Source organism: Rhinoraja longicauda, chromosome 6 (assembly GCF_053455715.1).
Source record: "Rhinoraja longicauda isolate Sanriku21f chromosome 6, sRhiLon1.1, whole genome shotgun sequence".
Lineage (NCBI taxonomy): Eukaryota > Metazoa > Chordata > Chondrichthyes > Rajiformes > Arhynchobatidae > Rhinoraja > Rhinoraja longicauda.
In genome coordinates, this window is record NC_135958.1 from 38,775,256 (window position 1) to 38,801,850 (window position 26,595).

The following is a 26,595-nucleotide window of genomic DNA, read 5'->3' on the forward strand; positions in this document are numbered from 1 at the left end:
TCGGAGCCGAGTGTTGTTGGGTTGACAACGCCCAGGTGTAGTCGCTATTGGTCACGTAGAGAGAGGGCAGAGGGGGAAATGACGCCGAGTTTCAGTGAGCTGCTGCTGTACAGCATCAATTAGCTCAGCTCCGCTCCGCACCGTCGCTACAGGGCTGCCAGCTTCAGCCCGGGATCACATCGGACCCACCTAAACCCCAGGCAGCCATGGGGCAGATCGAATGGGCAATGTGGGCGAACGAGCAGGCGCTGGCCGCCGGCCTCAGTGAGTAACGCGGACACTCCGCCAAACTTTGTCTCCAGTCGTGAACCGAGATGAGGAAAAACTTTATTTATTCACAAAATGCTGGAGTAACTCAGCAGGTCAGGCAGCATCTCGGGAGAGAAGGAATGGGGGACGTTTCGGGTCGAGACCCTTCTTCAGTCAGAGAGTTGTGAATCTGTGGAATTCTCTGCCTCAGAGGGCAGTGGAGGCCTATTCTCTGAATGCATTCAAGAGAGAGCTAGATAGAGCTCTGAAGGATAGCGGAGTCAGGGGGTATGGGGAGAAGGCAGGAACGGGGTACTGATTGAGAATGATCAGCCATGATCACATTGAATGGTGGTGCTGGCTAGAAGGGCTGAATGGCCTCCTCCTGCACCTATTGTCTATTGTGAACTTCCCCTCGCCTCTCCTCCAGCGCGGGGATCCCTGGGGTTGTTGCTGTCTGAGTGTAAAAGGGCCATGTTCCCACTGCTTTAAACAACAACACTGGCATTATTAATCTGCTCACCTTGAAAGTCAGAATTTGTCTTTTGTATGAAGCTGCCAATTCCCAGTGCAGTAATTCCATCCGTAATCTCAACAACCCCCGGGGTTTGAAGATATTTGGGTCTGCGGATGTCATCTGGCCTTTTCCCCCCATGTTTAACCCTATTTACAAAATTACAACATTCTTAAGGGGTTGGACTGGCTAGATGCAGGAAGATTGTTCCCGATGTTGGGGAAGTCCAGAACAAGGGGTCACAGCTTAAGGATAAGGAGGAAGTCTTTTAGGACCGAGATGAGAAAGTTTTTTTTCACACAGAGAGTGGTGAATCTGTGGAATTCTCTGCCACAGAAGGTAGTTGAGGCCAGTTCATTGGCTATATTTAAGAGGGAGTTAGATGTGGCCCTTGTGGCTAAAGGGATCAGGGGGTATGGAGAGAAGGCAGGTACGGGATACTGAGTTGGATGATCAGCCATGATCATATTGAATGGCGGTGCAGGCTCAATGGGCCGAATGGCCTACTCCTGCACCTATTTTCTACGTTTCTATTTTCTTTTTCATTTGCATTTCCTTATTCTAGTTCTGGTGATCGGCGGTGTGGTAGGAGTGGCCGGACAGTTTAAAGGCTGGCAGTTTGCAGCGTATGCCATGTATCCTTTTTCTCGTGAGGGGGCCACCATGCACAGCAATCTTCAAATCCTCCCGCCCCATCACCCAAATCCTTTCCCCTCCTCCACCCGCTCAATTCCCACCCCTTCACAGTTTTCCCTCCCCCCTCCTTTGTTACCCATCCTCCTTCCCTCTGCTTTTACATTTCCCTGCCCACCTCCCTTATCTCTGCCAGCCTTGGCGACTATCTCCACCCTTCTATCCCTCCCTCTGCCAATCAGCCCCTCCACCTGAATCCACCGATCCCTTGCCAATTCTTGCCTCACTCCTCCATCAGATTCCACCATTTGCACAGGGTGGCACAGCGGAAGTGGTGCCGCCTCGCAGCGCCAGAGACTCAGGTTCGATTCTGACTACGGGTGCTGTCTGTGTGGAGTTTGTATGCGGTCTCCCTGTGACCACTTCGGTTTCCACCCGCGTCCGGAGTTTTGCGGTTTACCTTCCTTCTGTAAATTGCCCCTGGTGTATAGGATGTGAAAGTGGAGGGTATCACAAAATGCTGGAGTAACTCAGCGGGTCAGGCAGGATCTCAGGAGAGAATGAATGGGTGATGTTTCGGGTCGAGACCCTTCTTGTGATACCTTCGATTTGTACCAGCATCTGCAGTTATTTTCCTACACACGGATGTGAAAGTGGGATAACATAGAACTAGTGTGCAGGTGTTCCATGGGTTTGGTGGGCTGAAGGACCTGTTTCCATGCTGTATCTCTATACTCCAATCACTTTTTTCACCTGTGCTGTATGACTACAGTCATAGTAGCAGCCCTTTAGACCTAACTCATCCACGTTGACCATCTAAGCTGGTCCTGTTTTGCCCAGATCCCTTGAAACTTTTTGTATCCATGTACCCGTCTTCTCTTCCTCCAACCTTGGTTTCTAACTTCACCACTCTCTTCCCCCTCCTCACCCCGTCCCATCTATCTTTTATACTGCCCATAAATCCCACTTGCTCTTTTTGACCTGTCCTTTTTATTTGCTCCCACATCAGTGCTCTTCCCCCCTTCAAAACGGGAATGCTTTCAACAGTAACAGCATGTTGTAGCAAAATCTGTTCATTGATTTTTTTTAAAGTTTCAGAAAAAGACCAAAAGTTCGTTTTGTCAGAATAACGTAGAAATCAAATTTACTTTGGCATAAGAGTACACTCGAGCTGATGCTGATTTCATGAAAGGTGTGATCGTTTTGGTTTCTGTTGGTATGAGAAAAAAGCTATGTAGCTGCCCCATTTATCAATCCATGTGTGATTCTTCTGGTTGCAAGCACATAAAACTGGCTAGATATTACTGGGCTTATAATTTAGAGCAAACGTATATCTACATGAAATGAAAGCTGGCAGATGATTTGAATTCCATTGTGTGTTGGAATGGAGCAGCAGGGAGTTAAAATGTTTTTGTCCCTCCTTGTAACGTTGTACACCAGGATAATGTTTACACCAAGTTTATTAACAGTTCTTCACAATGGTCCAATGAGTTACTCGCTTCTGTTAAAATCTGTGCTGGACAGTGGTTCAAGGAGGATGGATCCCAGCTTCTCATGGGCAGTAGCTGTTTGCTTTGGCAGCAATGTCCTTAGACTATATAAAATAAGACAACAGAATTATTAGTTAGGTTCCTATGATGTGTATAAAATCCTATTGTTATATTGACATTTTGAAGCAGTGACTTACATTTTAATAGCACCTGTTTAACATAGAGAATTGTTCCGAGATGATTCATGGTGCATTATCAAACAATAATTTAACATTGAGTAAGAATGATCCAGGATATGTGCGAAAAATATTGGTTACAAGGGTTACTCTAAGGAAGGCATTAAAAGTAAGGCTGAAGATTTTAGGTTTTGTTCTAAGCAGCTGAAGGCAACGGTCAGGGAGTGTATAAGCATTCAAAGTGGAGAAACCATCAACCAAAGTGCATCGATACTGGCCAAGCTGTAAACGCTGAGCATCAGTATCGGTACACCACTCGATGCCTGTGTGTTAGTGGGGACATCATGTCAAATTGACTTGCATTGCCATCTATAGGTCAATGTTTTATACCACTGAAATATAACTGTCTCTCTGTCATGCTCCAGGTTCTTTGAGATACCAGCATTTAATAAGAATTATTAGAAACAAAGAACTCCAAATGCTCATTAATAGATAAAATGACATAAAGTGCTGGAGTAACTCAGCAGGTCAGGCAGTATCTCCGGCCAATATGGATCAGTGATGTTTTGGGTCGAGATCCTTCTTCAGACTGGAGAAGGGTCACATCCCAAAACGTCACCTATCCATGTTCTCCACGGATGCTGCCTGACCTGCTGAGTTTCTCCAGCACTTTATGTCCATTTCAATAAGTATTGTTTTTATTTATTTTTTCGGTGGTTATGTAAACTTATGTTTTCTCCACAGCTCTACATTTTTCAATATTTGGAAAATGCCCTGTTTCCTCATGCCTTAATCAAAGTGATGTCAGGCTTCCTCTTGGGATCCATTTACTACACTTATCTCCTCTTGCTTAATTTGCCAGGAGATAAGAACAATCAACTTATATTTACACCATTTACTATGCGTCTCATTTTAGGATTATTGCAGCTTTGGGTATACAATAGATTTCTTCATTCATGTCATTGATAAATATTGTGAAATACTGAAGCCAGAGATTTGTGGATAGTCACACCCTGCCAGTCAGTGTTTGAATCCTTTATATCTTCTTTGTTTCTGTAGCTGAGGAAATATTTCTGTAATTCTCATCGTAATATCGTAATACCCTGCAGTCCATAGGGACTGATCTAGAGTCAAGAGAACATTGGAAAATGATCACCAATGCATCCACAATTTCTAGGGCCACCTCCTTGAGTACTGTGGGATGAATCAGGCCCTGGGGATTTATCTGCCTTCAGTCCCAACAGTTTGCCTGACACCATTTTCTGACTAATGTGGATTTCCTCCTTCTTCTTGCGTTTGAGGCAGCAGAAGTTATGAAGCTGCTTCTGCTTCTGCTTCTGCTGTCTCTGTTTGTTGTCGTTCGCCTGACTGAGGTCAGTTGACAGGGCTCACCACGGGGAGGTCGACAACGTGAGCCCCGGATTTCCTTCAGTTCCTCCCTCCCACTAGATCCTCGGTCCCCTAGTATTTCCGGGAGATTGTTTGTGTCTTCCTTAGTGAAGACAGAACCAAAGTACTCGTTTAACTGTTCTGCCATTTCCTTATTTCCCATTATAAATTCACCTGTCTCTGACTGTATGGGACCTACATTCGTCTGCACAAATCTTTTCCTTTTCACGTACCTAAAGAAACTTTTACAGTCAGTTTTTATATTTCCAGCAAGCTTTCTTTCATGGTCTTTTTTACCCCCTCTTAATGAATCCCTTTGTCCTCCTCTGTTGAGTTCTAAATTTCTCCCAGTCCTCTGGTTTGCCACTACTTCTGGTCAATTTATATGCCTTTTCCTTGGATTTAAGGAAATAGAGAGAATCTTCTGGAAATACTCAATAAGCACATGTGGAGTGGGAAATGGAGTTAAAGTTTCAGAATAACGACCCACCATTAAGAAGAAAAAAAAATGTCGGCTTGTGTACTGGTTGAGTCAGGTTTCTTCAATGTGAGTGTACAACTCAATGCTCCAAGCTGGCTATGTAAAATAATTAAAGATACTAACTCGTTATAATATTGGCACATAACATATTCTTTATAATTAACTAACCCTGCCAACCACCACATTGTCAGGCCATTGGATTTTGCAACTTACAGTGATAGTGTTGCTTCTTCTTCGTCTCACTTAATTGGTAGAGATCATTAACAATAAATTAGTGATACATTCCATTTCTCAAGCAGAGTTCCAGTGTGTTGCTCCTGCACAGAATGAAACATCGTAAAGCCGTCAATGCACATCTTGGTTGATGTGGGTGAAGGTTGGGAGAAGGCTACTGGTCTGTTCACTCTTTCTGGCACCATTGGTCAGAGCATTTTAATTTATTGCAAGTGTGGGTAGAGTTATTGAATGTGTAACTTTACCCACACTTATGTCAAGAATGGTTGCTCCATTAGTTTCCTGGTGTATGCCCTAACCTGCCCTAAAGATCCACTGTTTTACTGGTTCCTGTGAAGCTTTAGTTTAGAGACACAGCCCTGCGGCCCACCGAGCCTATGCCAACCATCGATCGCCCATTCACATTCATTCTATTTCATCCCACTTTCTTATCCGCTCCCGACACACGAGGGGCAATTTATAGAGGCCAATTAGCCGACAAACCCGCTAGTCTTTGGGATGTGGGAGGAAACCCACGTGGTCACAGGGAAAATGTGCAAACTCCATTCAGACGGCATCCAAGATCAGGATCAGCCCGCCCCACTGCGTTTTATTCTTATTTATTGGTTCGCAAGAACTTCTCTGTTTATTTGGCGGTCCCTAGTTCTCCTTTCAAGCTACATCTTTGTTGGAGAAGTGGTGATTTCTGTACAGGAAAGAGAAATTGTTCAGACTTACCAACAGTTTGAACTGACAGTGCTTTATGTAGTCAGAGTAGAGCACAGATTTAATTTATGTCAAGCATGTTTAGGGTGCGGTGGGGGGTAGATGTTAACATTACAGGGGTGGGGGGGGGACAACATTACACTTTAATTCAATGTAATTTCAATCAGGAGATCGATGGATTATTGAGATGCTTTAAGGATACGGTCTGACATGCTCTTGCATTTCCAGAGAACGCTAAAAGCTATCAGCAACGTTTGCTGACCAATGCCATCAATTACTAGGCATAATTTCTTTCATTTTAAAATTGTTGTCAGGCAGCAATAGGAACAGAATCTAGGGTGTTGGCAAATTGTGATTTAAAAAATATCAGCAGACTAGCATAGATAGCAGGTTGGCTGGGTGGTTGAAAGCAAAGATTGGCAATAAAGGGTTTATTTTGTGGCTGGCTGCCAGTGACTAGTGGAGTTCCACAGGGCTCGGTGCTGGGGCCGCTACTCTTCATGTTGTATATCAATGATTTGGACGAGGGGATTGAAGGCTTTGTGGCCAAGTTTGCGGATGATACGAAAATAGGTGGACGGGGCAGGTAGTGCAGAGAAAGCAGGGACTCTGCAGAAGGAATTGGATAGGTTTGGAGAGTGGGCAGAGAAGTGGCAGATGGAATATAGTGTAGCAAAGTGTGGAGACATGCATTTTGGTAGCAGGAATAAAGGCGTACATTGTTTTCTAAATGGGGAGAGAATCCAGGAATTGGAGGTGCAAAGGGACTTGGGAGTGGTGCTGGTGCAGGATTCCCAAAAAGTTAATCTGCAAGTCGAAACAGTAGTAAAGAAAGCAAATGCAATGCTAACATTTATTTTTGAGAGGGCTCATATGCGAAAACGTGTGTGGTGCCAAGGCTCTACAAGGTGCTGGTCAGGTCGCATTTGGAATGCTGTGAGCAATTTTGGGCACCATATCTGAAGAAGGATGTGCTGGCTCTGGTGAGGGTCCAGAGAAGGTTTACAAGAATGATCCCAGGAAGGAGTAGGTTGACATATGATGAGCGTTTGACGGCACTGGGCCTTTTTTTCGCTGAAGTTTAGAAGAATGAGGGGGGGGGGGGGGGGGGACCTCATTGAAACGTACAGAATAGTGAAAGGCTTGGATAGAGTGGATATGGAGAGTCTAGTGGGAGAGTCTTGGACTAGAGGTCATAGCCTCAGAATTAAAGGATGTTCTTTTAGGAAGGAGATGAGGAGGAATTTCTTTAGTCAGAGGGTGGCGACGCTGTGGAATTCCTTGCCACAGAAGGCAAAGTCATTGGATATATTTAAGGCAGAGATAGATAGATTCTTGATTAACACAGATGTTAGGTTATGGGGAGAAGGCAGGAGAATGGGGTTAAGAGGGAGAGATAGATCAGCCATGATTGAATGGCCGAGTAGACTTGATGGGCCGAATGGACAAATTCTACTCCTATCACATATGATCTTATGGCACTACATAGTTAACTTTTTGTACTAAATTGTTTTTTTTAAAATGTTCAACTTTTTTTGGTGCTTATTATAAAGTCTACTGAGTACAGTGTTTACAAATCCATTGTGCTGCTGCAAGTAAGACTTGTCTCCCATTTCAGGACAAGTGACAATAAAGCACTCTTGACTCTTCAAATCTACATACTAAAACTCTAGTTTGTTTGTTTGTTTGTTCCTGAACTACAGCCAAATCGGTACGCGATAGCGCGACAATTTTAGGCCCACCTTACTCACCATTGTCACTTTGGTGCTAATGGCGAGGGGTGGGGGGAGGAGAGGGTGCTGCACCAATGCAGGGGAGGTTTGGGCCCAATGGGGTCCACTTGGTCTAGTGTGATTTAAAAATAGCAGCACTTGTCATTTGTAGATCAAAAGAAAGCACATTTTGCATGAGTGATCAGAAGTGATTTAGGATCCTAATTTGGCCCTTCCACAAAACTACGTTTGTGCACTGCTCCATTGGAATCTGCATTTCATTGCTGAATTATTATAAAATCTTCGGAATTAATGCTTTAAATCAGCCCTGGTGAAGCGTGAGCGACTTCAGTCTTTGGAGGCAGAAGTTGAATTCTGTTTTGGATCTGCCATTCTGGAAGACTGAGTGAGTAGAGACCAAGTCAAACGTGTCTTGCACTGAAACGTACAGCTTCCTTGTTCACAGTCTCCAGCCTGCTTTCCACAATCCTATCTGTCTTGGGATGAAAACATTTTTCTTCTTCTTCTGACAGTGATGATGTAGAAGGATAGTCAATTACAGAGAAACCTAAAAGGTCATAAAATCAGTAGAGTAGGTTCCCTGCCCATTAAAAGATTTTGCATGCTGAGTCATTGGCAATAGATTAGTAAAAATAAACTCTATTTGTCCAACAGAGATCCAGTATCTTGTTCCAGTAAAAAAAAAACATTGCCAAGCAATCAACACACACCTTGCCAGAACTGTTTCTTGGGTGAAGGTTGGGAGAAGGATTCTGGACCATTCACTGTTTCTGGAACTATGACACTGGTCTGAGCCTTATTAAAACTTCATATGTGATAAGAGCAGAATTAGGCCATTCAGCCCATCAAGTCCACTCTGCCATTCAATCTTGGCTGATTTATCTCTGCCCCCTAACCCTATTCTCCTGCCTTCTCCCCATAACCCGTGACATCCGTACTAATCAAGAATCTGTCTCTGCCTTAAAATTTCCCATTATTGCATGTGTGGGTCAAGTTAATGACCGTGAAGTAAGATTGACACACTTTTGCAAATACTCTCTACTCCCATTTGATGTGTTGTTTCGACCGTCGTATCCAAATTGGGAATTTCATTGGGATAGAAAGAAAGAATGATCATGGGCAGAGAGCCCTTTCCCATTCATTTGTTGTACTGTTTGAAGGATCACAGTTGATTCAGTGGGAATTCCTAGTCTCATTCTATGAATGGTCGCTCCATTGGTTTCCTTGTTTATGCCGTAACCTGCTCTAAAGATCTGCAGTTATACTGGTGCCTGCGAAGTTTTATTCGTGTTAATTGGTTCACTGGCAGCTCACAGTTTGTTTAGTGGTCCCTAGCTCTTTTTCCATCTTTCTCCCAAGCTTGCTGCATTGCATTCAAAGACGTGACCCACATGTTTACAAGCCCAAGTTGTTGTTGGAGTGGAGGAGGATTGGAGATGATCCGTACAGTAAATGGTAATAGTTCCGACTCACTCATAGTTTGAAATGACGGTGCCTTTTGTTGTGAGAGTAGACTACAGATTTGATTGCGTCCAGTGTGTGTGACATTACAACATTACACTTTAATTCAATGTAATTTTAATTGGTAAATCAGTGGATATTTGAAGTGCTTTTAGGATTAGGTCTGAAGTGTTCTTGCATTTCCAGAGAATGCTAAAATCTGAAAATGATAACCAGCAACTTTTGCTGCCAAATGCCGTCAATCACAAAGTGGAATTTCTTTTATTTTTAACTTGTTGTCAGGCAGCCATAGGAACTGAATCTCGGGTGTTGGCAAATTCAAGCCTTTGAAGACTTGAAGCTCTGTTTTTGTTTTTGCACTCTATGGTTTAAAAAAAAATCTTAAACCTTTTGTTGTTTATCATGGTGCCTAGAGAGTACTTTGTTTGCATATCTGCTGTGCTGATGCAAGTAAGAATTTCATTGTTTCTTTTCAGGACATGACAATAAAACACACTTGACTCTTCAAATGTGATAAAAAATATCAGTACTTTGACGAGTGATGGCTTCAGGTTTCACTGCTGGGCCCATTGCTGCTTGTCATCTGTATCAATGATTTGGATGAGAATGTACATGACATGACTAACAAGTTTGCGCATTACACGCAAGTGGGTGGGATTGTAGATAGTGCAGATGGTTGTCAAACATTCCAGTGTTATCTCGATCAATTGGGCAGGTGGGGTGAGGAATGGTTGATGGAATTTAATACAGAGAGATGTGAGGTGTTACATTTTAGGAAGTCCAACATGGGTAGGACCTACACAGTGAATGATAGAGCTCTTTAGTTTAGCTTAGAGATACCGCGCGGAAATAGGCCCTTCGGCCCACCGAGTCCACGCCGACCAGCGATCCCCGCACATTAACGCTACTCTACACACACTAGGGACAATTTTACACGTATAACAAGCCAATTAACCTACAAACCTGTACGTCTTTGGAGTGTGGGAGGAAACCGAAGATCTCGGAGAAAACCCAAGCGGTCACGGGGAGAACGTACAAACTCCGTACAGACAGCACCCGTAGTCGGGATCAAACCCGGGTCTCCAGCGCCGCAAGCACTGTAAGGCAGCAACTCTACCGCTGCACCACCGTGCCGCCCCAAAGCCCTAGTTCTTGGGAGTTTTGTAGAGCAAGGGGATGCAGGAATGGAGGTACATAGTTCCTTGAAAGTGGTGTCGCAGGTGGTCAAAAATACTTTTGGCACTTTGGCCTTCATCAGTCAGAGGTTTGAGTATAGATGTTGGGTGGTCATAGGACAGTTATATAAGATGTTGGTGAGGCTACATTTAGAGTATTTTTTTCAGATTTGGGCATCGTGTTATAGGAAAGATGTTGTCAAGCTGAGAAGATTTGCGAGAATGTTGCCAAGATTCGAGGGCCTGAGCTACAGCGAGAGATTGAACAGGCTAGGACTCTATTCCTTGGATGAGGGGTGATTTTATAGAAGTGTGCAAAATCATGAGAGGAATGCATCGGGTAAACTCACAGAGTCTCTTGCCCAGAGTAGAGGAATCGAGAACCAGAGGACATAGGTTTAAAGGTGAGGGGGGAAAGATTTAATAGGAACCTGAGGGGTAACCTTTTTACATATGGAATGAGCTGCTGGAGGAGGTAGTTGAGGCAGGTAATATCGCAATGTTTAAGAAACATTTGGACTATGTTTAAGAAACATAGGATAGGTTTAGAGGAATATGGGCCAAAAGCAGACAGGTGGGACTAGTGTAAATGGGACATGCTGGTGGGTGCGGGCAAGTTGGGCCAATGTGCCTGTTTCCACACTGAATGACTCTATGGCTTGACATTTGTAGATCTAGAGAAAGCACATTTTGCATGAGTTCTTCAGACGTGATTTGGGATCTTCACCTGGCCCTCCCTCAAAGTAAAGTTTGCGCACCACATGTATAGAATCTGCATTCCATTGCTAAGTTACCATATAATCTTAGGAATAAAATCTTTAAATCATCTCCAGAGAATCTTGAACACCTGCAGCCTGAGGAGGCAGAAGTTGAATTCTGTTTTGGACCTTCCATTCTGGAAGACTGAGTGAGTAGAGACCAAGTCAAACAGGTTGTGTACTGAAAATATCCAAAAATCTCACGTTTTGGACTATCCGTCTCCAGCTTGCTGTTCACAATCATCCTGCTAGCTGATCTGCATTTGTCTTGCGATGAAAACATTTTTTTTCTCTTCTGACAGAGATTATGTAGAAGTATGGTAAATTACGGAGGAACTTGGCGAGTTTCTCATGTGTAGGAAGGAGCTTGGTTTAAACCGAAGATAGACAAAAAATGTTGGAATAATTCAGCGGGTCAGACAGCATCTCTGGAGAAAAGGAAGAGGGTGATGTTTTGGGCTCGGAGTCGCTGAGTTACTCCAGCTATTTTGTGTCTACCTTGGGTGAGTTTCTAACACCTGTCCTGTTGAGCAGCAAATATTTTCAGTTTAATGCAATTAAAAGGTCAGAGGGTTAGTAGAGAGACGTTGCATGTCCTTTAAAAGATTGCACCTGCTGCATCATTGTGGTTGTGCTAGTTTTCTTTACCTTGGGTCACTCAGAGCGGCTGGAGTTTTTATAATGCTGCTGGAATATCCAAGAGGGAAGAGGAGGAAGGGCACGACCTTGGAGAGACCGTAAGTGAAACATCAATAGTGAAAGTCAGACCACATCTAAAAATGACCAAGCATGAGTAAATTAAATACGGAAATGAAAATAGTTTGCACAGTACAAATAGTGATGCAACTACAGAAGGAAGTGTGGTCTGAAATAATAAGAATGCACTTTTTTAATGGGCTATGTGTAGTTTCTTGGTCTACCTGTTGATTATTTGTTTGTCTTTTTTTTGTTGCATTTAGGGGACAAAGCTATCTGGCAGCTGTTGTGAAATTGTTCGGACCGTTGACCCGGAATTACTACGTCCGAGCTGTTCTCCATGCATGGTAGAAACTGCAAATCTGCACATTCCTTTAAAACTCTGCCTAGTTCATTACTGCAGATTTCTGCTTGCGTTTGTCAGTAACCAGTCAGCAAATGTACATAATATCTTAATTTTTGACAAGATAACTATTACCTGCTGACTTTTTCTGCCTCTATCTAGGTGGCCTTGATATCTGGTTATGATAATCATTAATACTTAAGTTTAAAACATCAATTGAGGACACGCATAATTTTTAATGATGTATATTCTCATTCACTATCTTATTTGTTGTTGCCATCTTTCAAAATGTGCTGGGCTGAGGACTACCTCAATATAACGCAGATATCAGGGTCAACTTGCACCCATATTTAAAGTTACCCATGTCATGAGTGAAACTAACAATTGTCTATTTTCCTCCTTGGAAGACATGATATTGCCTGTGACATATCCAAAACCATACTGTGCATTAAAACTGAGATGGCACCGTAAATCTTTCTGGATTATTTGTGAGATGGAGTCTAATGCACTGTACTGCAACTGAAGTCTAACCAGGATTCTATCAAATTTGGACAGTAGAAATAAAAATCCCAATTGTGATCATGCAAGGCATGATTATCGCAGCACAATGGCGCAGCGGTATAGTTTCTGCCTTGCAGCACCAGAGATCCGGGTTCGATCCTGACTATAGGTGCTTGTCTATACGAAGTTTGTACGTTCTCCCCATGACCTGCGTGGGCTTTCTCAGAGATCTTCGGTTTCCTCCCACACTCCAAAGACGTGCAGTTTTGTGGGTTAATTGGCTTGGAATAAATGTAAATTGTCCCGAGGGTCTGTAGGATAGTGTTAGTGTGCGGGGATCGCTGGTCGGAACGGATGGGTGGGCCGAAGGGCCTGTTTCCGTGCTGTATCTCTAAACTCTTTAACAAAAAAAGTAGCTTCCACTCTCAATGCCTTTCTAATTTTTTTTTCTAACTCAACTGCCTTAACTGGATCTGATGCAAGGATCAATTCACTAAGCAGAAGTCAGGTCTCTGGTTTTAGCATAGATGTTAGTGACTTGATATCTGAGGGATTTTTTTTTCCAGATTTCTTTTTACAGACAAATAATGAGTGGATTTGCAACTTTCCATCACTATTCCTTAAAATCTGGTGTTTGGCTGTATAACATTCAGTATGATTAACTTTCTTACCTGGGCCATTGCCGAATCATTTAGAGAGTGTTGTTGTTTTATAAAACCTCCAGATATCAATGTCAATACCAGTTGTCAATGTCGGGATGGTGTTGCGGTTTGGTAGCAGGCTAACAGATTTAGCTCTCTATTTACTTCTCCACAGCCTCGCTGTACCTGGAGGGTTTATATTACCCACTGTTCTGGGCACCGTAAGCCTGGGCATTGCCAGCATCATTTATCTCCTGGTAGGTATTTTCATATTCCTATAGAATTTTGTCATCTGAAATGTAATCTCTCTCAATTTCCATAACGTGTTTTTTTTTTTTTAAACTGTTATTAAGTGTGATTAATTGTTTGGTGCATTTATTTTATTTTGCTCTCGTGAAATGAACATATGGTACAGTTCTCAATTGGGACTCATTGTAATGAACTAGTGACCAGTTTATATGTAAGCAGCCGTGAGTTGTGTTTCAGATTGACAAACCAAATCAAAGGCGATTCTCTACATGTTAGGCTTGCTAATACATATAGTTTCGAAACTATGTACAGATGCCCCCCAACTAGCGATGCTTCGACTTGCGATATTTCGACTTTGCGAAGGTGCGAACGGCAGCGATCCGTAGCTAGCCGCCGCCCGCTTCCGGCCACGTGATCACGTGTATTCGATGCATTTCAACGTACCATATTTTCGGTTTACAATGGGTTCCTGGGAACGTAAACCCATCTTAAGTTGAGGAGCACCTGTATAGTTTTACAGAAAGATGAAGCAGCAGAGGTATGGAATGACAAAAATAGCCAATGCTGCTCAATCTTGCACTTCTGATGTTTAGGATTTAATTTGTGAGGGTTCTGACGACTTAGTCGAGACCCGAAACGTCACCCATTCCTTCTCTCCCGAGATGCTGCCTGACCCGCTGAGTTACTCCAGCATTTTGTGTCTACCTTTGATCAATTTGGCATACTGGCTATACCTTAGCAAGTTGGAAAAATAAAGCTTCAGGGATATCTCGAAATCTCCTTGGGGGGGGAAAGTGAATTTTTCCACTGCTGCGGACATTCCTGGTCCATGCTCCTTTTTTCCATGTGGTGTGGTCATTAGGAATTGAGTTTTTCTCTGGGCCCAGGGCAGTAGAAGCAGGCAAACTCCCAACGACTCGCCCACCTGCCCAGTCAAGTACCTCCTAACCCCGTTGGAGGAGACTGTAGACTTCACATTGGCCTCGTCAGCCAACGGAAAATACACAGAGCTGGAATGGAACAACATCATCCACGACCCCCAGGGACTGCCTGAGAGAAAGGCATCAAGCGGCAGTTTGTGTCGGGTTAGGTGATATCATTAATGACTACTGGTGTGTGTGCTTCAGCCTACCTCCATACACCTCAATGGGAGAGTGATGCCCAGCCAGATTCATTCTACTTCACTACTTTATAGAAACATCTATTTGTGAATGTCAGCTTTATTAACTTACCGAGTCATGAAAAGCCTGGATAGAGTGGATGTGGAGATGTTTCCACTAGCGGAAGAGTCAAGGACCAGAGGTCACAGCCTCAGAATTAAAGGATGTTCCTTTGGGAAGGAGATGAGGAAGAATTTCTTTAGTCAGAGGATGGTGAATCTGTATAATTCATTGCCACAAAAGGCTGTAGAGACCGTCGATGGATATTTTTAAGGCAGAGATAGATAGATTCTTGATTAGTACGGGTGTGAGGGGTTATGGGGAGAAGGCAGGAGAATGGGGTTAGGAGGGAGAGATAGATCAGCCATGATTGAATGGTGGAGTAGACTTGATGAGCCGAATGGCCTAATTCTGCTCCTATCACTGATGAACTTATGTAGCTGTGGAGATGCCAGACTACATGGTTCCTTCTGAAAGATCATTTATGAATGTTAGCTTTCTGTACAAATACCATACGCCATCAGATAATGATACAAGTACAAAAGTGAAATAATGCAGCTGTCAGAAATCTGAAATAAAACAGAAAATACCGAGCTGTAAAGGTTACTACAACAAAAGCAAGGGAATTTTTTTATAACCGCTTGGCAAAGCCCTGTATGTGAGTGGGAGGTGCAGTGTGCTTTGTGGAATATCGCTGATTTAACTGTAGTAGGCAAACTAATCCACGGGCATCTTCAAATTAAATAAATATCAACAGCATTTGATTCAGTAAAAACCCACACAATAAGATAAGTTCAATGGCAGGAGATTTTATTCTTGCAGATCAAATAATGTTAGTAGGGATTAACTTTTATGAGTGGGATCCTTTGAATATAGGCATCAAGATATTTCTCATTAAAGTATCACATATTTCATCAGGTGTAATTTGAAGCAAAATAATCTTCTGCTGATAACATAATGCCATCTTATTCACATCTTCAGTAACTTTAAAACCCGTAGGAGAAACAGAAAGGCAAAGTATTATTTAAATAGTGACAGATTGGGCTACATGAATGTACAAAGGGACCTGGATGCCCTTTAATCCAGTCATTGAAAACATTCATGCTAGCAAGCAGTTTAAGAAGAAGACAAGTGGTTTGTTGGTCTGCATCGTTCCGGTTCCTATTTTCCATGTTTCCAACTATGAGAGGGGTTGTGGAGAATCCTGCTCAAAATTGTTATATATTCTGCAGCATTAAACACTAATATGCAAGCAATAATCCGAACAGGTGGGTAAATCCCAGAGCCTGACCCACTGTAGACAATAGACAATAGGTGCAGGAGGAGACCATTCGGCCCTTCGAGCCAGCACCGCCATTCAATGTGATCATGGCTGATCATTCTCAATCAGTACCCCGTTCCTGCCTTCTCCACATACCCCCTGACTCTGCTATCCTTAAGAGCTCTACCTAGCTCTCTCTTAAATGCATTCAGAGAATTGGCCTCCACTGCCTTCTGAGGCAGAGAATTCCACAGATTCACAACTCTGACTGAAAAAGTTTTTCCTCATCTCAGTTCTAAATGGCCTACCCTTATTCTTAAACTGTGGCCCCTTGTTCTGGACTCCCCCAACATTGGGAACATGTTTCCTGCCGCTAACGTGTCCAACCCCTTAATAATCTTATATGTTTCGATAAGATCGCCTCTCATCCTTCTAAATTCCAGTGTATACAATCCTAGTCACTCCAGTCTTTCAACATATGATAGTCCCGCCATTCCGGGAATTAACCTAGTAAACCTACGCTGCACGCCCTCAATAGCAAGAATATCCTTCCTCAAATTTGGAGACCAAAACTGCACACAGACCTCCAGGTGCGGTCTCACTAGGGCCCTGTACAACTGCAGAAGGACCTCTTTGCTCCTATACTCAACTCCTCTTGTTATGAATGCCAACATTCCATTGGCTTTCTTCACTGCCTGCTGTACCTGCATGCTTCCTTTCAGTGACTGATGCACTAGGACACCCAGATCTCGTTGCATGTCCCCTGTTCCTAACTTGACACCATTCAGATAATACTCTGCCTTCCTATTCTTACCACCAAAGTGGATAACCTCACACTTATCCATATTAAACTGCATCTGCCGTGCATCCGCCCACTCACACAACCTGTCCAAGTCACCCTGCAACCTCATAGCATCTTCCTCACAGTTCACACTACCACCCAGCTTTGTATCATCTGCAAATTTGCTAATGGTACTTTTAATCCCTTCATCCAAGTCATTAATGTATATTGTAAATAGCTGCGGTCCCAGCACCGAGCCTTGCGGTACCCCACTAGTTACTGCCTGCCATGCTGAAAGGGACCCATTTATCCCCACTCTTTGCTTTCTGTCTGTCAACCAATTTTCTATCCATGTCAGTACCCTACCTCCAATACCATGTGCTCTAATTTTGCCCACTAATCTCCTATGTGGAACCTTGTCAAAGGCTTTCTGAAAGTCAAGGTACACTACATCCACCGGCTCTCCCCTGTCAATTTTCCTAGTTACATCCTCAAAGAATTCCAGAAGATTAGTCAAGCATGATTTCCCCTTCGTAAATCCGTGCTGACTCGGAACAATCCTGTTACTACTATCCAAATGCTCCGCAATTTCGTCTTTTATTATTGACTCCAGCATCTTCCCTACCACTGATGTCAGACTAACTGGTCTATAATTTCCCTTTTTCTCTCTCCCTCCTTTCTTAAAAAGTGGGACAACAACAAATCAATAGACTCGAATCAATCAAGAAAAGTATCATTGCCCCCAAGGGATTTTCATTTTTAATCCCTGTTGTAATTTTGGCTCTCCTCCAACATGCTCTCCACTGTAAAGAAATTAAACTACAGGCTGCTCAAGCTTCTTCACTTCTACTGCAGAATTAAGGTCGGCGCCAACCTTGGCCATTGATTTACAGTAATCAGACGACACAGCTTCACACAGCATGAGGCTGAGCTGCAAGCAATGTTGATTCCTTCATTGAAGTGCACTAAACATCTGTGAGGTAAAATGTTGCACCTGCTGCTTTCTACAACACAGTCATCACGCTTGATGGTCGAGCTCCATGATGAGACCTGGAAAACATGCAGCCAGCTTTCAGTGAAGTCGGGCAGTCGCTGGTGAAATTCACCATCACCTTCAGTGGGCACACAGCTGCCTGCGACCGAGGTTTGGAAGAGTAAGCTGTTGGTCCATGAAGCAGCAGAGATCCCAAACTCCTACATGCTTACGAGCAATGGAGTAGGGAGGTCAAAGCACTAGAAAGGCAGCAGCACTGTCACCTCTGCAAAAACCTCAATGCCAACGTTCTCTTGCAGACCAACGAACCCAGAAACAAGACTGTGACTGTACCCATCCAGCTCCAGTAGATTAGTCATGTTGTCTGCATGCCTGACACCAGACTGAAGAAGGGTCTCGACCCGAAACGTCACCTATTCCTTTTCTCCAGAGATGCTGTCTGAGCCGCTGAGACACTCCAGCTTTTTGTGTCTATCTCCAGACTCCAGGAGCCCACCCTCTACTTCCAACTCGGTCTTTACAGCAGATTTCAAGGAGGAGGGGAAAGTGCTTGAAAAATGTGCTCAATTTCTCCTGTAAAAGGTGTAACATCTCTGCGGGAATCCTTGGGCCGAGACCACTCAAAATGCAGGGAACACCCAGAACCCTGAATGTGTCCAATGGGAGTGGACAGGGGGCACAAAGAGCTGAAGGGGTGTACGCCGCCCCTTCGCCACCCTGTTGCACCACCGGCAGTCTGCAGCAGCACCTGGCAGAGCACACTTCAGCACCTCTCAGCCCCACAGAACGAGGGTGGGTACTCCATCCTCAGCCTTGAAGCACTTCCAGTGCAAGTTTAGAGTTCTTCAGGATTTCCTAACCTCTAAGGAATCCCATTGCAGCATGTATAAGAAAATAACTGCAGATGCTGGTACAAATCGATTTATTCACAAAATGCTGGAGTAACTCAGCAGGTCAGGCAGCATCTCAGGAGAGAAGGAATGGGTGGCGTTTCGGGTCGAGACCCTTCTTCAGACTGATTGCAGCGTGTATTCATGTTCATATGTGATAGGAGCAGAATCAGGCCATTCGGCCCATCATATCTACTCCGCCATTCAATCATGGCTGAACTATCTTTCCCTCTCAACCTAATTCCCCTGCCTTCTCCCCATAAACCCTGACGTCTATACTGATCAAAAATCTATCTATCTCCACCTTAAAAATGTCCATTGACTTGGCCTCCACAGTACATGTAATGCCAAGGAACTCCAGCAAGGCATTGTGGTTTATGGACTGGTTTCCCACCTATTGCTTCTGGAGCGCAGTTTTGCAACACAAAGAATAGTTGGTGGCATGACATAAGCTGACCAGGTGTGACAGCAAGAATTATCGTTCATAACTAGGCTTCTGTATACAACAGCCTAAAATTAAGCAAATTGTTATAGGAGCTGCAGCAATGCCACGGAAACAGATGCAAACAAAGAAACTCGTTAATAATTGTCCTTTTGTTTAATGGTTAAATGCTTTAGCTGGTTATAGTCTGGTGATTACATTCATCCACTAATTGAAGATGGGAATATCATGCAAAGTATCAACACATCCATAAGCCTGTGTGCCTGTCATTTCTACACCGTGAAATAAAAATGGCCTTTATTCAAATCTGACAATGTGCACTTTAACCACATGTGGGGGTTTTTTCTGGTACAAATCTCAAATTGTGGAGTACGGAAGTGGCGGCGCCTAACGGCAGCGGCTCGCTAGCAGTCTGTTCGTCTTTTTTCCTCTTTTTTTTTTGTTGTGTGTTGGTGTTGGGATGGTTTTTGTATTTTTTTTGGTTGTGTATGTGTGGGGGGGGGGGTGGGGGAAACTTTTCTCTTCCTCACGGTGCGGGGTGCGGCTCGGCTGCGGGGCCTAACATCGCTGGTGCGGCTCGGCCGCTGGACTTTATATCGCCCGGTGCGGCTTGGCCGCTGGACTTTACATCGCTGGTGCGGCTTGGCCGCTGGACTTAAAAGTGCCCGGTGCAGCTCGGCCGCGGGACTTAACATCGCCCGGTGCGGCTCGGCTGCGGGACTTTACATCGCTGGTGCGGCTCGACCACGGGACTTTACATCGCCCGGTGCGGCTCGGCTGCGGGACTTAACATCGCCCGGTGCGGCTCGGCTGCGGGACTTTACATCGCTGGTGCGGCTCAACCACGGGACTTAGCTGCGCAAGGCTTGGTCGCTGGGCCTTTCATCGCCTGGCTCGGCCGCGAGACGTTTCAGCGCCCGGTGCGATTCGGCCGGGGGGACTTCCATCCCCTTGCGGGGACTGTGCGGGTCGGTCGGGGACGAGCTGTCTGTCCGTGGGCGTGGGGAAGAGAGTGGAAGTTTTGTTGCCTCCATCACAGTGAGGGGGTGTTTGGAGTCACTGTGATGGAGGTTTGTGTTGGGGTCATGTGTCTTGTGTTCTTTTTTTCTATGACTGCTATGTAGTTTCGTTCGGTACTTCGGTACCGAATGACAAATAAAGCTCTGTTATACTGTTATACAGAGGCAAATAAATAATTGATGGGTCTTTGTCCCAAACATTATGGAGGGCACTGTACAGGGAGAGGGTGGGCAAGCTGGGACTTTATTTCTTGGAGCGCAGGGGAATGAAGGGTGATCTTATAGAGGTGTATACAATTATGAGGGGAATAGACAGGGTAAATGCACAGTCTTTTACCTAGAGTAGGGCAATCGGGAACCATGCAACCGAGTCAGACAGCACAGAAACAGGCTCTTGGACCCAGCTTGCCCAGGCCGACCAAGGTTTAAGCTGAGAGGGGAAAAATTTATTAAGAACCTGAGGACTAACTTTCCACACACTGAGGTGGTGGGTATGTGGACTGAGCTGCCAGAGGAGGTAGTTGAGGAATGTACTAAAACTACATTTAAAGGGCATGTGGATAGGTACATGGATAGGAGAGGTTTAGTGGGATATGGGCCAAACCTAGGCTGGTGGGACTCATGTAGATGAGATTCTTGGTTGGTCTGGGCAGGTTGGGCCTAAGAGCCTGTTTCTGTGTTGTATGACTATTGCATGCGTTGCTTATAGTTCTTGTGTACAGCACACAATGCCTGTTGTAGTTACAAGGGTATTCACGAGAATCAGGGTTATCCTACTGCAATGTGACACTTTGGACTGTATTCTGTAATGATACCGGCTCAGATTGAAAACCTTGCTTTGTAATCTTTGAAGATTTATTTCCAGTGAAAGATATGGTTGAAGGCAACTTTAAACTGAGTTGTGCAAGTGTAAGAGGGGAATGGTGTCGTGCTTTCTGAAAATGCGGTTGATTATCTTTCCCCACTAGGCTGCTGTACGGAAAGAGGAATGGAGCCCCATACAGGCACAGCAGTCGAAAGAGCGGCGGCCTGGTAAAAGTATCCATCAGCCCCCCTCAAACCCTCCACCGCGACCACCTGCTGAGCGTCGAAGGAAGCCAGAGGATGATGCCACAACTGAAGACACGCCTGATCTCCAATGAGACCCAAGCCATCAACGGAGTTACTACTGTAATCACTATCCTCTTTTTTTTTTTAAGCAAAGATCTTATTCCAAGGCACTGTAGGTTTTAAGCATTACACAAGTTCAAATTGCAATGGAAAGACAAATTAACAGATATTTTTCAGCTTTGCTTTTTTTCACTTGAAGTGATTTGTTACAGTCAGAGGCAATCTGTGTTCTTATTCATCAAGTGTTGCTGTTTGTAGGGTATTGTTACCAAAAGCTTTCCTCCTGTTTTTTTTTCTAAAATTTGTACTTACAGATATTCTTACAGTATTTTGGGTCAGTTCTAAAACATTAATAAAGCACGTGAATCATTCATGTACATTATAGAATAAAAATACTCGGGTTTTGCACAAGGATAGAACGCATTTACGGTTGCTAAATCTACTCATTTGCAATTGTGGGAGCTGGTGCTTCCTCTGATCTTTCTCTGTTTAAACACTTCCTGACATTGGTGAAGAGTAGAGTTTGCCTTTCGCAGAATGTCCTGGGCCGCAGAATGACCAAAGGCTCAACACCTGCGCTCGGTCCGCGTTGGCCAAACTGATCTCCTGGTGGCCGAGCACTTCAACTTCCCCTCCCATTCCCAGTCTGACCTTTCTGTCATGGGCCTCCTCCAGTGCCATAGTGAGGCCCACCGGAAATTGGAGGAACAGCACCTCGTATTTCGCCTGGGCAGCTTGCAGCCCAGTGGTATGAACATCGACTTCTCCAACTTTAGATAGTTCCCCTGTCCCTCTCTTCCCCTCCTCCTTCCCAGATCTCTCTCTATCTTCCCGTCTCCACCTATATCCTTCCTTTGTCCCCCCCCCCTTGACATCAGTCTGAAGAAGGGTCTCGACCCGAAACGTCACCCATTCCTTCTCTCCTGAGATGCTGCCTGACCTGCTGAGTTACTCCAGCATTTTGTGAATAAACACCTTCGATTTGTACCAGCATCTGCAGTTATTTTCTTAAAGATAGAAATTAATCTTGTCACCGTCAATCTGGAAGGAATTGCGGACAAATTGCATTAAAAATTTCAGTCTTCACAGTCTTCTGGCAATGTGCCAGAAATTCAAGAGAGTCGGAAGGCAGAAGTTAGTGGGCTTGCTGTGACTAAGGAGGTGATGCTTGGGAAGCTGAAAGGTGAAGGTGGATAAGTCACCTGGACTAGATGGACTACACCTCAGGGTTTGAAAGAGAAGGTTTTAGAAATTGTGTGTAGGCATTGGCAGTAATCTTTCAAGAATTGCTAGAGTCAGGGGCAGCCCCAGAGGACTGGAAAATTGCAAATGTTACTCCACTATTTAAGAAGGGAGCGAGGCAAAAGATGGGAATTTATAGGCGGTTAGCTGGACTTCAATGGTTGGTAAGATTTTGAAGTCCATTATTAAGGATGAGGTTTTCGAGTGCACTTTAAAATGGGCCAAAGTCGGCTTGGTTTTGTGAAGGGGAAATCCTGACAAATTTGTTGGGAATTCTTTGTGGAAGTAAATAGCAGGACAAACAAAGGAGAGTAGGTAGGTAGATGTTGTTTACTTGGATTTTTCAAAGGCCTTTGATAAGATGCCATACATGAGGCTGCTAAAGACGATGAGAGCCAATGGGATGAGACAGAAGATTGGCTGAAAGGCAGAAGGCAAAGTGTGGGAATAAAGGGGGCTTTCTCTGGTTGGCTGCTGGTGACAAGTGGTGTTCCGCAGGGGTCAGTGGTGGGGCCGCAACTCTTCACATATATGAATGATTTGGATGGAATTGGCTTTGTGGCCAAGTTTACAGATGATATGAAGATAAGTGGAGGGGTAGGGGTAGGAAGCAGGGACTTGGACTGGTTGGACAAGTGCGCAGAGAAGTGACAGATAGAATACAGCATAGCAAAGTATTGTGTCATACACTTTTGGTGGTAGGAATAACAGTTTTGACAATTTTCTAAATGGAGATCTCACGACAAGGTTACTTCTTAAGTAATTGTCAGAAGAAGCAGATCAAGGTGGGCTTTCTCTCTCCCTGTCCCAGATCTCACTGCAGGAGATGATTCAGAAATCAGAGGTGCAGAGAGACTTGCAAGTGCTGGTACAGGTCTCAAAAGGTTGAATCCCACTTAGGCAATTTTAAGGCGACTGCCAGTGACTAGGCTGTCGCCGACAGTTCGCCGGGGTGTCGCGGGCATGATCGTGAGGAGTCTTCCAAGAATCGTAGTGGATCTCAACCGGAGTGAAATTTCTCGGTGACAGCTGGCTTGTCGCCAGGTATCGTTGCTTATTGCAGGCGCTGTCGCATGCTGTCCCCAGGTTTGCTAGGTTGTCTTAGATGCATTTAGAAGCACGTAATATAAAAATAAGTAAAGTCATTTCAAGATACCATTAAATACTTGTGTTTAACCAATTTATTTACCGTCAGGACATTTGACAGGTAGATTGGAGGCGACGGTTAAACAGTCAGGTAAGCGTGGGAATTTTCGCGATGTTTATGGCCATCAGCGATCACATTTAAAGTAGGCTCCCAACCCAGATATGCAACCCAGAAAACAGATATGCATCTCCCGTACATTTTCAAAGAATGCCCACACTCCACACAAAAATCCATTTAACCGCTTTTTAAATTAAATTTCTTAATACTTCTATTAGTAAACTGGAAGTCAATCCAGTTTATACCTTGTTACCGTGAAGCTTGGTTTCCAAGTAACCCGGGCAAGATGTTATAGTTCAAAACTCTCAAGTACTTACCGACTTGTCAGTGATTTCAGCGAAAATTAGGAATCGCCGGAGAAGCATTGACAGCGTGGGAATTTCGCGATGTTTCCGAAGACGGTGTAATCTCGACCTGACTCGGCATTGTCGCTGGGTAAAAGAAAATTTCGGCGATCTGCAACGACTTTGACAGTTGCCGGCAGTCGCCTAAAAAATCGCCTGTGGGACAGGCCCTTAAGGAACGGAAATGCAATGTTAGAATTCATTTTGAGTGGGCTAGAATATAAAAGCAAAGGTGTAATGCTGAGGCCTTATAGAGCACTGGTCAGACCGCACTTGTCCTGGATTGTAAGCACTAATCGTGTGTTTAGATTGGGTTGAACTCTGCATATGCTCGATACCTTTTTGTAATAGGTCTAGGATGGACATTTCTAACCTGGTTTCCTCAGAACTGCCATTTTGTTCAGTCTGCCAACTCAAATAAATCATCTCAATTTTACTTTCTGCATCACCCTTTGTAAAACTTTCTCTCTTTAAATAAATTCTCTAAACATGCCCCCACAGCCAAGTTTCTAATTCCACTTTCTCAAATTTGTTCTCTGCATTAGCATTTGTTTCCGCACAATTTTACTTGCCTTAAACCTGACAAATATGGCGACAGGTTTTTCTAGTTGGTCTAGTCAAGTTTAATGGCATCGGTACGATTTTTATGAAATGCAGGTACAATTTAAAAACTTCCCTGCAGTAGCACCACAACTACGTAAACTACGACACAGAAACAAATATTATACACAAATTATACAAGGCAGTGACTGCAAAAACAAGACATTATATGAATGCCAGCAACTATGCCAGCAAACATTAGATAGTAAAGAATGATAGCTCATATGAACCAGTTTCATTTGCTTTTCAATTCTGCCCTTGTAAATTATAGTTCAGCAGCCTGGGTCTGACCAGCAGAGGGTAGGAGATGGCAATATATTTCACCTAATCGATTCACAGTGTCTGAATTATACACCAAGAATCGTAGTAAAGTTTTTTTTTAAATCACGGTGTGCTTAAGTAACTCTGGGTCAAACTGCATCTCTTTTTTCGTAAATCAGCATCTGCAGTTCCTTGCATCTCCAGTAGTGAAAGATTAGGTGTAGGTTTTTTTAGGTTAAGGATCATCATTGTCTCGTGCACTGTGGGACAGTGAAAAGCTTTGCATTGCATGCAATCCAAACAGATCAGATACACTGTACATAAATACAGTCAAGCCAAACTCGAGAGCAATTGATAGAGCATAGGAGAAGATAAAGAGTGCAGAATATGGTGCTCAGCATTGGAGCGCATCAGTTCCATAGGCCACGTACAATGTCCACAATGTGGTAGATGTGAATCAGACAGTACCCTTGCTAATGGTACTGTTGCTAAAGCCTGATCTTCTTTCGTGTCCATCATCCATGTTTCAAATGTTACATCACTGTCATCATCCGTCCGGGAAAGAGTGCAAGCTTCCGGCGACAATCAGTGGGAGCCATCACCTGTACAACAGATGATGGTGGTAGCAGAATTAACTCAGGACACTTCAAGTTTCCAGCCCCGCGACATGGACGAACGCTTCTGCTATGGGACCAGAAGCCTGATACGGAGGGGAAGGAGCTGTTCCTGAGTCTGGCGGTGCGCGCTGTCAAGCTTCAGTATCCTCTGCCTGATGGCAGTAGAGAGAAATAGGAATGACTCGGGTAAGATAAGTCTTTGATTATATTGGCTGCCTTTCCAAGGCGGCATGAAGTGTAGATGGAGTCAATGGTGGGAAGTCTGGTCTGTGTAATGGACTGGGCCACATCTACAACTCTGCAATTTCTTGTGGTCTTGGGCAAAGTTGTTCCCAAACCCCAAGCTGTGATGCAATCCAACAATACGCTTTCTGTGGTGCATCTGTAGAAGTTTGTAAAAGTCTTTGGATATATGCTGAATTTCCTCAGTCTCCCTGGGAAGTAGGGACGTGTGCTTTGTAAGTGTCATATCAATGTAGTTGGTCCGTGACAGATCGGTGGTAATATTGATGCCAAGGAATTTGAAGCTTTCAACCATTTCCACTTTGGCACCATTGATGCTGACAGGGGCATGTACTCCGCCACACCTTGGTAAAGTTCGCTTCTTCTTAAAACAGACACACACAATGGGTTAGGTAAACCAACATAAGCTTTACCGGTTGATCAGCCAGCGGGATGGTCAGCATGTACATCAATCAAGCATGCAACAAGCACTTGACTGTCCTGAGCCACCACTCCCCAGAACAAAGACTGGACCGGATGTTTTATACAGTAAATATCAAAAAGACACATTCCTTGAGGCATTAGTCATGGTCCCAAAATGCTTTAGTTCGTTAGCACCTTCTCGTTAGTCTCAGATTGTCTCTCTTATCCGTCAGCACCACTGTGTAGATCAAGAGCAATGAGTTGATAGTACATCAAGGGAGGAACAGGAAGGACACATTTCTAAAGGCATTAGTCCTGGTTCCAATATACAGCAGCCCAAGCCCAGCAGTCTGACTTCGTCTAGCACTTCCCCACAAGAGAAAGCCTGCTAAAGAAGAATTACGAAGCTACAAAAGATAGTCCTGGATCCCCTCATGCATCCTTTATGTATTTAAAAGCTTTCACACTTGCTGAAGTTGATAACTAGCTCCTTTGTCTTCTTGAGATTGAGGGAGATGTTGTTGTCCTATCACCTTGATATTAAGTTCTCTATGTCCTTCCTGTACACTGTGTGGTTATTGTTTGTGATCCAGCCCA

At 44.1% G+C, this 26,595-nt stretch overlaps 1 protein-coding gene across 1 annotated transcript; it reads left to right on the plus strand.

The window, feature by feature from the left end:
• Window positions 1–24,336, plus strand: cyba (cytochrome b-245, alpha polypeptide). The gene is made up of 6 exons (XM_078400829.1): window positions 1–264; window positions 1,329–1,398; window positions 11,661–11,735; window positions 11,958–12,041; window positions 13,355–13,436; window positions 20,944–24,336. The coding sequence occupies exons 1-6, from the start codon at window positions 207–209 to the stop codon at window positions 21,115–21,117; spliced, it is 543 nt and encodes a 180-aa protein (XP_078256955.1). The 5' UTR covers window positions 1–206; the 3' UTR covers window positions 21,118–24,336.
• The last annotated feature ends 2,259 nt before the right edge of the window (window positions 24,337–26,595 follow it).

Bases quoted from the DNA above. Each gene is read 5' to 3' on its own strand.
- cyba (XM_078400829.1), top strand. From the start codon at position 207: ATGGGGCAGATCGAATGGGCAATGTGGGCGAACGAGCAGGCGCTGGCC. The intron at 265-1,328 runs GTGAGTAACGCG...TCCTTATTCTAG, and splicing joins GGCGCTGGCCGCCGGCCTCA to TTCTGGTGATCGGCGGTGTG. The intron at 13,437-20,943 runs GTAGGTATTTTC...TTTCCCCACTAG, and splicing joins CCAGCATCATTTATCTCCTG to GCTGCTGTACGGAAAGAGGA.